The sequence below is a fragment of the Tremella mesenterica genome, assembly GCF_000271645.1.
Source record: "Tremella mesenterica DSM 1558 unplaced genomic scaffold TREMEscaffold_11, whole genome shotgun sequence".
NCBI lineage: Eukaryota > Fungi > Basidiomycota > Tremellomycetes > Tremellales > Tremellaceae > Tremella > Tremella mesenterica.
The window spans coordinates 1,012,206-1,025,394 of NW_006711235.1; the positions used below are offsets into that span (position 1 = coordinate 1,012,206).

The window sequence follows — 13,189 nt, forward strand, 5'->3', positions numbered from 1 at the left end:
GGGAAGGCGGGATCAATTCCTTTCCGCCGGAAGTGCACAGTTTCCGACGGAAGTAGTTCTCTCTCTTCACTCCCCCCTCTCCGATGACTCGCTTCAGCCTGGTTTACCATGTCTACTGTTTACTTACTTAGCTACTTAGATTACTCGTGATACATTCACTACAACGACGTCACTCTCTCGTCCTTATACTTTGGCCTCGCTGAGACATGTCTCTCCTTCTTCACCATCCCACGAACCCGCGCGGATATACCCATTTAGGAAAGCATCATGTAAGTACCCTTCGCATTCCTTTGTCTCCCAACCCCTGTCTTCACTCCAGAGGTCAGACGACACGACAAAGGATATCTCACAGTCGTCTCGCTCATTGATAGGATTTCGACCACTCACTAGCATCGAAGACTCACTTCTTACTATTCGCTGACTCGAACACCACCCTCCTACCTCTGAAGATTTCCCCGCAATGGCTGAGCCAGCCGAGGGGACGGTGTAAGCTTTCCATACGCATCACCACTTACTACTCTAGCTGATCAATCTTAGAGGCAAGACCCGTTACTTTTTCAAATGGATTCGCCGCAGGATCATCTTCATCTTTGCCATCTTCTATTCCCTCTTCAAATTCCTCTTTCATTGCATTTGTCCATGGGGCATCACTTTTGTTGCCATCCTACCTATGCTTGCCATATGCTGGCTTCCATGGACTTTCTTCGCATTCACTCGACCTCGAAAGTATTCCGAAGCTCGAGTCAGGAAAGATCCTGAAGGTACTTCAACGGCTTACTGGGAACCCAGATTTAACCCTAAATCTACTCCCAAAAAGGAGAAAAAACCTCCACAGCCCAAAGTATATGTACAAATCCGACAAATCGAAGATCCCGAATGGGTGAAATGGTTGCATAAATACAAGTTACGCAGGAGTGATTACATGCACGCCAAGACGTCGGAGGAAATGCCCGAACGATGGATCGAGGTTTTGGTGAAAAGAGATTTCCTTCGATCATGGGATATCTTCGGTAAACCAAAACCATTGCATTTGGATGGCGATGATGAAAAACCAAAGTATCGTAGAAGTAGTGGGTACATCGAAAGGACTTGGGACGCTTTTGAGGTATTCAGCGATTTGTGGAGGACTTTGGACAGACAGGGACAGCAAGTCGCAGGGGTGATTTGTGGACTTGTCTTGCTTGTCATGCAGATTGAGATGATTGGTCATGACCTGAGCTCGGATACGGTACGTTTGTCCCGTGTCTGCTTCTCATGTCATATGTCGGCCAGGATGATGAATGATATGACCAGGTGGTAAAATACTATAACGATCTTACCAGTGGGATGAAGAAATCGTCCGACAGATTGGATGGAGACGATACTTGCGCCTACGCCACCGGGCTCGGCGTAGCCAACTGGGGTAGTGGATTGGAGAATTTGGGTACGTTGATCCATGACAATTGGCTCCTGGTGCAAAGTCCAAACGCTGACTAAATTAGTCTGGTACGGATTCTACCACATCATGCTCTGTGGGTTCGGATTGGACACTCATCTTACACTAGAGACTGACAGCAGCCATATTATGTCTCATGCTCGTCATGGAAGAGTTCATCAATGTTCGACTTGGTCTTTTCGCTCCACAGTGGAATCGTATAGGCACGGGTTATACAATCATGTTGTCAGTATTATCTACGTTGGAAAAGAAGACCTCTCTCGCTGACTTTAGTCTTGCATGCGCCACGCTGGCTACTTCTTCAAATTGGGGTATCAGAGTGTGAGTTGGGAGTTTGTCTCCCAGTAATCATCACTCGAACTTCGTATCCATAACAATCTTCCTACATTGACGCAGAACCGTCGCCGATGCTCATACACCTTCAATTCTGTCATCATAGATCATTCCAAGCTATGTGACGCGTGAACAAATCTGGGCGTGCTAATATCAGCTTTATCCGTCTTCGCTACGTTTCTCTCGTCGCCATTTTCTTAGTCGGTTTATACAACGTTGTTCACACCATGATAGCGCTAAACGGATGTTTCGGCCATGAAGAACAAGATAGTGTTCAACGATATGGTCGTTGTCCCTTACGTACATGGACCGCCGAAGAATGGGCCGATCCGACTCTACATCATCAATTCGCGCAAAATCAAGCCGTTTGGGACACGCGAGATCCTACCGGGGGATTGAGACCCTCAGACGAATACATCCCGTGGCCCTTCAGGCTACAATCTTGGATAGGTGATTGGGCGACTCCGTTAAAAAGAGTTCAGATCAAGGCGTTGGAGTGGGCGATACATGTGGGACGTAGACGTTTGCACCCGAATCAGGTGGAGCAATTTGAGAGATATCTGGAGGATGTGATACATGCTGCCGAACATCAGACTGTGTATGCAAAGACCGATTTACAGAGACAGAGGGAAAAGGGTCAAGTGGATAGAACGTGGGTATAGTTTCCCCTTCCCCCACTTACAAAAATTCCGTCAACTACACAAGTGGTGAAGTTTGTCAGAATCAGGAGAGCATAAGGGAGAGGTTGTGAAGATGGTGATATAGAGCTGTGTGAGAAGCCCTAGCAGTTGTTTGGATGACTGAAGGATGAAGCGAACTTGTGACGTTTGGGATGAGTAGTAGGTATTGCGCCGTTCACTGACGTGAAAGATTGATCCATGGGTGGCCGATAAAATCAGTTGATTTGACACCTCGGCAGAAAAATGATGCACTCCGACGTTCAAAGTACAATTACGGACAGAATGTCGTAGGTGAGTGGTACATATTTCTCAGTCCTTCCATTGCTTCTTGACAGACCAGTCTTTTGCAATACTCTTCCGGCGAAATGAAACTGTTGTCATTTTCTGACAAGCCCTAGCGAAGAACGTAGCTGACAAGCAAGGATTACCAGATTATCAACCTCATCTCAAAGCGGAGCATTACAGATATAAATATTATTTCCTGTGGTTTGACATTCGTCGTGCTATGGCGGCTCTTTGCGCTGTGGGATTATTCGGTATTCACGTGGCTATTTGTGTGAGGTGAGTTTGCAGCTGGCTTCTCTTCTTGAAATAATCACTTCTTGATCCATATTCTGGGCATCCCCGTTCGCTCTCTCTTCCCTGGTCTCAAAGTCATGGTTTGTTTCCTCCTGACTCACTGCTCCTAAGTCATAACCACACTCAAGACGCCTGTCATTCCCGGTCCCTCCGCTTTGTTCATGAACGTCGTCTCCTGGACTACACGCTAGGTTATTACTGCGAGAATAGAGCGAGGTATTGGAAGGATCATCGAGGGGACAGTCTACCATGAAGGAGAGGTGATAGTCAATAGCTGACCAATAGCGATCTGGGATTTTCAAGTTTACCAGCATACAACGACGCCTACGCTCAAGCTGTGTCTTCTTGGAAATCGAATGGCGGACCTGATCCAAGTCAATGTCAATATTTTGCCGATTCAACGGTGTCTATCTGGGTATATCCAGGAACGAGTACTTATCGAATGGGTGAGTGATTTACTATACTTCTCCTCGATATCTCATGAACGTCGCGGTTGTCTATGCAGATGAGGTAGGAGATTTGGTGATCATACTGTAGTTTGATCGAACTTCATCTAGAAAGGCGTCAGTGATCCCCGAGAGACAAATTCAATGAAGGACATAGTTGAACATGTGATAGATGGTTGATCAATGAACAATACGTGTCCGGACAGTGGAGAGGCGAAATCCACCAGGTTGGGAAGAGAAAAGAACATTGGCTGATGAACAGTCACTAGTCTATTAGCTTGGCAAGGTATGTGGCATGCTTTTATCATGGGAATGTGTGTTGGAGTTTTCCTCGTTGCGTGGTCTAACAACCGGTGAGTGATTTGGCAATGGCCCATTCTCCGACAGTTTCTTTGAACTCGCAATTGTTGCTCTGTTACCTGCGGACAATACCCCTAAGCGAGGGTCACTTTCACTTCCCTACTACATGATCATCCTGACGACGTTTCTCTTGATTCCAAGATGAACAGTATTCACTGGAGCACTGGAAGCCCGTAGAGGAAGTTCATTATTGATGTGAAGAACATTCGGGATGCATCTTCCTTTCCCGCCTATAACGCTCATTGGACCGAGGTTAAGTTCGAATTCGATGGGATGGACATTAGGTTTGTGAGTTTTGTTTCCTTTCTCTTCTTCTCTCCCCTAACTTGACATCATCTCACTCTGACCTCTTTTCCGCACACTTCGACGATCCTCATTACTTCTTCTCACCCTTCGATACGAACCCCATCATCCTCATTCACTTCATTTTTTTTGACAAATGTTTCTCTATCAAGTATCCTCTCAAACGGAATCAAACCTTTTCCAATACTTCCTCAGGTATTTCATGATATGATGATGGTGTCTGATAAATCAGTATAGCATGGGCAACATTACAACTTGGATTCTTTAGAAATGACGATGATGGTGTATTAGGTGTAAGATTCGTTTGTTATTCAAGTTTAGTATGTTGGGGTACATTTTTATTCCCTGTGAGTTAAAAACCCTTTCTACATATTCATAAATTCTCTCTCTCCCTTTTCATTGCTTATGCTGTTTTTATCAACATGATATAAGTTTCAATCTCTTGTGTCATCTTCATCAGAATGATATGATCTTTAATCTCTTATGCTCTTTCTATCACGACAATATGATTTTCAATCTCTTGTGTCGTTACCAATACGATGTAAATGAGAATCCCACAAGGGGATCTCTTTGTTAAATATGATATAGCTGATAAGTAGAACGAACATATGCGTAATTTATATCAAAGGAATCCTTTTTGGGGAGCTTTATCTGAACTTGGAGCTGTTTATATGACAAATATGAAAGTCGCTTATCATTATATGGAGGAGGATGATGATTGAGGAAGTATAGAAAGGTTTTTTTTCCCATTAATGTCTTGTTCCAAAAAACGATGTATGGTACAGATCATTTTATTATGTCAAGGATAAGATCACTTTGAAACGATCGACGTGATGAGACAATTTCTAAGATGATGTGAATCATAGTCTCATCTTTTCCCACAGAATGGTCGATCGTTATGGTATATGATATATGGGAGATTCGGAGGTGGAAGTGGGCCATGGGGTGTGTCTGAGGTATTAGAAGCCAAACGAAAGCGATCGCGAGAGGGTGGGTGACTTTGAACCATCCATCCATCCATCCTGGAACATGGATGAATGATTACGTTCCGCACCCTCATGGAGATGCTAGGTGCTGGGTGCGCCGACATATTGTAGAGTACGAGTGCGACATGCAACACCTATCACAACTATCACCGCGTAAAACATCAATGCAGAAGTGTCCATTCATTCGTCTTTTCCGTTTCGGTCGTTAAAAAGAAAAACTATAAAAAAGGTGTAATGCAAAGTTGTCGACAAATTGTCCGTGAGTCCCACCAACCATCACGCTCCCACACATATCCCGCCTCTTTCGTGTCCCCTGACCACATCCGAACGTTCATCATCAACCCGGTGACTCGTGGTCACATCGTGTGAATCGGGTCAACCTGACTCTTGTATCCCTACAACTCTACCCACTGCCTCCCTCCACCCACAAATCCACAGAGGATACTCTCAAGCCACACACACTCCACCTAAACCATCACCATCAAGCCCAGCACCACCATGCACCCGGTTCCCCATACCAAACCACCCACCTCGAGTCTCATCCCCGCACTCGACCCAGATCCAGACCCAGACCCTGATCCTGATCCTGAACCCGTGTCATCTGTCGTATTCGTCTGCACCGCCTTCACCTGAGAACTAGGCAAAGGAGCGTTAGTCGTAGTGGGTTGAGTTCCGATCTCCCCAGAACCAATCATTACAAAGTCTCCTTCTGAAGGAACGCCATCTACCACCAAGAAGAACAATGCTGGACCGGGTTGGAACAGCGTCGGTCCTGGATTCCCTCGGATCTGAGAAACATGCAGGGTCGTGTTACCACTTTCCATATCTATCGTGTACGAATTCTCCAACTGAAGATATCTCTGACCGAATCCAATTGCATGGGTGTTGAAACCTCCTCTTATCAAAACGACTTTGGTATTCTTGACTGTATTCTCGTCTGTCAAACCGGCGATGACGAGGTCGAACGATTCACCGCCATAGGATATCGTACTCGGCATTCCGCTGTAGGTCGGTCGGGCAAGGTTGAAATACCAAGGGTACCAACGTTCCGTGTCTGTCCTTGATCGCCATTGATCGTTTGTGAAATCGGCGTTTGCATTGCTTCCTGAAATGAAGACGGAACCATCGGGGAGCAGGATGGCGGTGGAGTGATACATCCTCTCGTTTTGGGACGGTGAAAGGCCGGTTCGATTCCATCTTCCACCTTTTGGAGCCGAAGGGTTGTAAATGGCAGGCCAGTAGACAGGAGCTTGTCCGTAGGATTGACCGGTGGAATAGTAAGGTGGTCCATATCCGGCAGTGCCGTATTCGACGCCATTTCCAAACCAGAATGTACCATCAGGTAGTATGACGAACTGTCCCATGGACCTGGATTCAAACATGTAATCATCCTGTTCGTATTGCGGATTGTCATCGTCTGGACTGATACGGACACAAGTGTTGTCAGCTTGGACGGCGGTGATGTTGAATCCAGGACCACCATCGTTACCCCATTGTTCGTTTGCAGACCCGCCACAGAAGAGGACAGTGGCAGTGTAATTGTTATCTGGAGTCAAGGGAAGGAGAGCGGTGGCTGCTGAGGCTGGATACACTCGAGCGGCAAAGGGCATGTCGGGGAGATTGGTTGTTTCCTGAGATTCGTAGTCGTACAAGATTGACTTTCGGTTGGCTTGCATGAATAGTCGACCAGAAGGCATGAGCCACGTCAAAGCGTATAGGTTGATAGGAAGTGTGTCAGAGAGGAATTGAAGGTTGACAGCGTTTCCGTCGCCTTTGGGGGGAAAGAATTCGTAGGTTGGGTTGTCTTGGGCGGGAGTGTTGACATAACCGCCATTTTTGTCTCCGCCGATAATGATGAGTGATCCATCGGGAAGAGCTTCTACCGTAGGGTACCATCGTCGACCGGTCATCTGGAGATAGCCGCCGGTGTCGCCCTCGCTAACCTGGAATGGTTGATCGCCTTGGATGTATTCACATGATTGGTCATTGCAGGGGTTTATCAATCGAATGGCAGTACCTCCGTCCGTATCGTGATAAGCACCCTGGTCGGTGGTGGCAACTCCTCCGGTTGTGATGGCTAGAATGATCAGCCAAGGATGTCTCGCCGAAGTGAATCAGGTCCAAGCAATCTGAGTCGACTCACGTTGATTCCCACCGAAAATGGCCCAAGTACCATTGGCCAAGACACCACCACAAGCGCAGAACGTATTGGAATCGACATCCATAGTTCGATCTGTCTCTTCAGCATGTTGTCTAATTTCTCGAATGTTTGTCGCTCACATGTGTTTGTGGCGAGGTCATATTCGACGGCCCAAGCGGGGTGTGTACCATATTTTCCAGTCACATTGACAGGGTTATTCTCCGTCTTGTCGAGGATGTACACCTTTTTGTTGGTTCCAAGAAACATCTGACAGTCAGAAGGGGCATTCATATGTGGACGGGGTGCTTACTTGTTGAGCCGAGATACCGGCATCACCAGAGGGTGAGAAGCTGAGCGGGGTAGGGGTGTTTGCTCTGTCCCATATCCGATCGTCCAAGGTGAATGGGCTAGCGGCGATGAAAACGAGGTAAGGCAAGAGGGAGAGGAGAGATGTGAGGGACATGGTGAAATGTCAAAAGTGAAAGTGGAGATGTGGAAGGGTGAGAAAGTGACGGGATGGAGGGGAAGTTGAAACGACTGTCGGGGGAGGGGTTGAAAGGAAGCGGAATGGGGAGTGTCCGACAAGTTTATTATCTATGGAGGAATGCTTGAGGAATAATACGTGCCGAGCCTGTGTGTTGAGAAGGAAGGGTGGAAGGATTGGAGAGGGAGTGGTAGAGAGATGAGGTTTAGAGGAGAAAGATGAGGGGATGGACAAGTAAAGTAGTGGAGCGGTGGAGTGGAATGGAAAAAAGAAAACCACGTTGTCAGCCTAGAGGTCGTCATTGATCGCGCACAGTGTCAGAGGGCCAAACGCAAACGAGGGGACATAGGCAAAGGAGCAGAGGGGAAACAAAGACAGGACGATTGTGACAAAGGAAGGTGCGAGTGATGATTGATGGTGGTAGTGGGGCAACGAGGGTCGAGTAAGTGCTCACCTCTTTCTCGTTGAACAATGTGATTATAAGGATGTTTCTCTATGCTATTGGCTACAGTTGGGGAACCGGCGAGGAAGAATCAGTCAATGAGGGATATCGATGGGGAAGAAAAAAAGAGGTCCAAGCGTTCACCAAGGAAGAGATCGGTTGGGGATCTTTAGCGATAGTCTACTGCGGTCTAGTCACCACTATGGCACTATCCACTAGTCTAGTCAATCGCCACCGTGAATGATCGACACAAAGGGGGAATGCAAGGAATAGGAAAGGGAACGAGAAAGAGACGATCAAAGAAGAGGAGAGATGTAACGATGTATGTATTTCCTTGTACGAGGCGATGCTTTTCTTCTACTTTTCTCTACTTTTCCGCCTCCGCCTCCGACGTTTTTCCTTTCTATTTCTTTCCCGCTCAGGGTCTTTCACCCTGTCAGTTGTTCCGACTCACGAATAAGCGTCGGGCGGCGTCGCACGTTACACGGATATCTGTATGGCGCGCGCGAAGGGCCATTCGATTTTTTTTTTCCTCACCCGGATTTTTTTTTCAGATGGTATAATCCAAAACTTCTCCTCCCTACAACTCCACAATGCATGCAGCTACAGCCTTGAAAATTGAAGGGTGTACTCCTGACACCTTGATGCATCATCTGTCACAATATGAAGCTCTCAAGTGACCCAAGAGAGTAGATCACTTGATTCGATATTTTGATGTGGGGCCCCAAGGGGGATCGACCCAATGTGGCACTTCCTTCTCACCACCCCCAAATATCACTAAAATATCATTCTGTCATCACTTACCATCTCCATGGTCTTCTTTGAGGCATGCAGACGCCCGAGAAGGCTCTGGATAGGTTTCCTTCTCTTACAGTAGGAATTTGATGCATTCAGCTACCTCCTGTGAAACAGGAGATGGAGAAAGGCTGTTTTCCTCCTTATAGAGAACCTATAATTTGAAGCGTCTGATGTAGGCTGTTTGCATGCATCTAGATAGCACCAAAAGATACATCTAGGGGCACTGAGCTATGTTCAAAAGAGATCTCCTCAATACCTGCAATATTGACTGAGATAGAGGGAGAAGAAGATCATCATGCATGCTCTTCCTGAAGAAAAAAAAGCGTGCAGATGAAAAAAATAAAAAAATCGAATGGCCCTTTCCGCGTTCCATATATCTGCGTCATGCGTCATCGAGGTGGCGATGTCACCACGTGTCCAGTGTTCACTTTCCCTCTCCCACCTGCCTCTCTCTCATCCTCCCTTCTACAGAACTTTTACTGTACTAGTGTTGCAGTACTGCCCCAGTACACAAATAGGAACAACTCGCAGTCATCTTGTTGTTTGACCCGCGGCACGGCATCGGCAAATCAAAGCATCGGAGAACCGACAGGCACAAGGGACTATAGCGTGCATGCCTAATCTTCACTCCTTCCCACGAGCCTATCTCTTCCCCCCCCTCCCCTCCCCACCTGTCCCCACTCACACCAAATTCCTCGTCATACATTGGCCACTGGATATCCTGCAGTGTTGACCATCGGCGAGGTGGTAGGTACAAAGACAAATCATGCTAGTAAGTCTTCACTCCTCCTCGACCACTCTCACAACCTTCAATCCGAGTAGCAATCAATACCAAAATTCACACACAGGTCGCTGTCCAAGGTTGCTCTCACGGTTCCCTCTCGTCCATCTACGCTTCCCTCGCTTCCTACACCCGGTCACATGGTCGTCCGGTCGACTTGTTACTCCTCTGTGGAGACTTTCAAGCGCTTAGGTCTACACATGATTTTGCAAGCTTGGCGGTTCCACCGAAATACCATGCGTTGGGGACTTTTCATGAGTATTACAGTGGGAAGAGGAAAGCGCCTGTTTTGACTATTGTCATTGGTATGTCATATTCAGTCTTTTACTCTGTCCATATACGCGAAAATCTTTACCTCCTACTCACCAGGATGACTTGGTGGTTTCTGTGTCACTATATATGGGAATGTACTGATTCAAGGTGGTAATCACGAAGCCAGTAATTATATGTGGGAATTATATCACGGCGGATGGCTGGCAGAGGGGATTTATTACCTCGGAGCGGGAGGAAGTGTCCTTGTGAATGGTTTGAGAATAGTTGGGGCAAGTGGAATTTATAAAAAACATGATTATAACAAGGGTGAGTTGAGTGAGAGACCCTCATGTCTGTTTCATCTTTGTCTACCACCCCCTCACCTCCTCACTGTCTCTCTATGACAGACACCGTTCGCTTTGGCGTCGGCTTTCATCATTCATCCCTTTGTACCGCGATGGATGCCCAAATTTGAGTGGTATCTCTCTCACCGGTTGAATGACCACTCTTGTCCATCCTTTTGACTCACGCCCACGTCTCAGCCTTGTTTCAACCGGCTGCGAGGGATGGACATGATAGTGGCTGACGCAGAGGTCATTTTGAGAAAGTCCCCTACGACAAGAACACTCTGCGGAGCGTGTATCATACACGGCAATACGATATTCTCAAGCTCATGCAGGTGTGTGATCTTCTCCCTCACAATCTGTTTCCCTGTTCATCTGTCTTCATCTATACTTTCACTTGCCCCCACGTCTACCTGAATTCCTCTCCCTAGCATTCCTCCTGTCTCCAGATCGTGTTTCAAGATTTGCTTCTCCCATATTACAACATATCCTACAGTTGTCTTTACGTATCTCATCAGCATCCCCTTCCACTCTCAATACCTGTCGTATGCTCAGAAACATCACTAACCCTAGCTCCCCCCTCGTTCAAACACCATAGTCCTGTCACACGATTGGCCCCTCACCATTCCCCACCACGGTAATCTCCCCGCTTTACTCCGCCGCAAACCATTTTTCGCCGATGAGATCCGAACAGACACATTAGGTTCCCCACCATTATTAGGACTTCTGAAACGTCTCAAACCTGAATACTGGTTTTCGGCGCATCTGCATGTCAAATTCGCCGCGGTCTACGATCATAAGTCTCCCTCAAATAACACTACCGTCCCTGTATCCCCTCATTCCATTAAGGCCTCTCATCCCGTGCCACCATCCATCAATGTTCCCATACCACTGGCCCCAGCGCTAGTGGCCCAAGGATCCGTCAATGGGGGTTTACCAGGTGGAGGAGTGAATCCGGATGAGATTACCATAGATGAAGATCTAGACGGCGAAGACACCCCTTTGGAAGGGGGCAATCCCGATGAGATCGAGATAGATATGGACGAGGACTTCTCTGGTCCAAAGCACTCCAATCCAGCCTCTATAGAAGTTTCACCACTGGAGATGCCTACCAGTGGTGAAATAAGATATACGGGGAATGAAAATCCAGATGAGATCCTTCTTTCTGAGGATGAGATTCATAATGAACCTTCTGATCTCCCCAACATAGTCTCAGAGCCGAAAAAAGACGTAGAGGTCGGACAAGGATCTCAAATCCCAAGTCCTGGCTCAGAACGATTGGACGAAAGTGTGGATATCGTTGAAGCTACCAGACGGGCTGGGTCTTTGTCAGGAGCGTTAGGTCCCGTGCCTTCAGAGCTTCCTGAGGACGGGGTCGTCAGGATTGAAGGCGGCGGGACAGTGATTGGGGATGGAGGAGAAGAAGGAGGAAGTTCACAGACTAGGTTTTTAGCTTTGGATAAATGTGGACCTGGGAAGGATCATCTTCAAGTGAGTCCAGGCTTTCTTTCTTCCGTCTCAACCCGATGATGTCCTGTCTTGTTTCACAATCAGACTAGTCTTCCTTTTCTGACCGTCCACATCCCGCAGTCAGAGTTGTCAATCCTTTTCTTGCGCCTCGTCCCGGCTGTGATCTCTGTGACCTGCCTCTTTGATGTTCAATCACATGTCCATTCGTGTTCGGATGTCCATCACATCGAATCACCATCTTCACAAATGCCTAATTGATACTAGCTACACTTTAATCTCTGTTCGAGTCAATAGCTCATTGTCCAGTTCCTAGACATCCCTACTCCCTCTTCCGGTCCTCCGGTATTACAATACGATCCCGATTGGCTCGCTATAACCCGCGCTTTCCATCCTTACCTCTCTACCGCAATCCGTCAAACGTTACCGAACATGTTAGAAATCGAGGATATGGTACGAAACGAGAAGCAAAAGCTGGATATACAAGGTGTCTTAATTCCCCCTTCCCCTGCTCAAGATTCGAAAGTGGAAGGAATTGTCAGATTCTCGGTGAATGAAAAACATTTCGAGTCAACCCAAAATGAGAGAGATAGGCAGATGGATGGAAATACTGAGAATGAGGAAATGCCAAAGGAACATCAGGAGGCGGATATGGATGAAAGAGGAATGGCCAAGAAAGAGTTTTGGGCAAAAGGGTTGGTGGAGATTAGTAAAGTTCAGAAATTCCAAAAGACTGCTCCTGCGCAAGGTGAAGCAGGAGGGTCAGATGGTGAGTGTTTCAATACCCTTTTTTTCCCCTCCTTCGTCCGTTTAGGTTGTTTTATGGTATCTGTGCATGTCGTGGAGTTGGGATCTTTGGTGTTCAACTGGTCATTCTCAACGTAATTTCTGGGACGGCACAATTTACATGATCACACCTCCACCCCTCCATTACCGGAATTTCTTTGACTCTGACACAAGTTGGAAGAAAATGTGGTTGAAAAGGAATAAAGAAATGACAAGTGGAATGAATCCAGACTGACGTTCAGATGCTTGGTATACCAACCCTCAAACAGAAGCTTTTTGTCGAATGTTGGGTATAGAAAATAAGATTAATCCTAACAGTCCATATTCTCCTTCGAGCGTCAGATAGTAACGTTTCAACCAGAGTCAATTAGAATGAGGATTTGAAATGAGATGATATCTTGCATTGCATCTTAGTCGTCCACTGCTTACTGATATGAAGACATCTGTATCACGGGAGGAAGTCCGAATGCTGAGCAAAAAATGGAATGAGAACCCATAAATGAAAACATGCATCGAGGTAGAGGATATGATATACAGATTGGGATTGTCAGCTACAATTGGGACTTTTTCTTT

General features: G+C 46.8%; 3 protein-coding genes across 3 annotated transcripts; 2 read left to right on the plus strand and 1 right to left on the minus strand.

Moving 5' to 3' along the window:
• Nucleotides 1–670: 670 nt before the first annotated feature.
• On the plus strand, nucleotides 671–4,858 carry TREMEDRAFT_64689 (uncharacterized protein; the record flags this gene model as incomplete). Its single annotated transcript, XM_007006830.1, has 12 exons — nucleotides 671–1,228; nucleotides 1,294–1,423; nucleotides 1,558–1,660; nucleotides 1,709–1,756; nucleotides 1,926–2,420; nucleotides 2,639–2,739; nucleotides 2,871–3,009; nucleotides 3,313–3,473; nucleotides 3,736–3,826; nucleotides 4,035–4,121; nucleotides 4,369–4,483; nucleotides 4,736–4,858. The coding sequence occupies 12 exons, from the start codon at nucleotides 671–673 to the stop codon at nucleotides 4,856–4,858; spliced, it is 2,151 nt and encodes a 716-aa protein (XP_007006892.1).
• A 731-nt stretch (nucleotides 4,859–5,589) lies between these two features.
• On the minus strand, nucleotides 5,590–7,725 carry TREMEDRAFT_33764 (uncharacterized protein; the record flags this gene model as incomplete). The annotated part of the gene is made up of 4 exons (XM_007006629.1): nucleotides 5,590–7,199; nucleotides 7,266–7,355; nucleotides 7,403–7,529; nucleotides 7,573–7,725. 4 exons carry the CDS (start codon nucleotides 7,723–7,725, stop codon nucleotides 5,590–5,592), a joined length of 1,980 nt encoding a protein of 659 aa, XP_007006691.1.
• Nucleotides 7,726–9,702: 1,977 nt separating this feature from the next.
• On the plus strand, nucleotides 9,703–13,033 carry TREMEDRAFT_74581 (uncharacterized protein). The gene is made up of 7 exons (XM_007006885.1): nucleotides 9,703–9,758; nucleotides 9,835–10,072; nucleotides 10,188–10,346; nucleotides 10,613–10,698; nucleotides 10,937–11,854; nucleotides 12,140–12,599; nucleotides 12,859–13,033. Exons 1-7 carry the CDS (start codon nucleotides 9,753–9,755, stop codon nucleotides 12,960–12,962), a joined length of 1,971 nt encoding a protein of 656 aa, XP_007006947.1. The 5' UTR covers nucleotides 9,703–9,752; the 3' UTR covers nucleotides 12,963–13,033.
• Nucleotides 13,034–13,189: the final 156 nt, after the last annotated feature.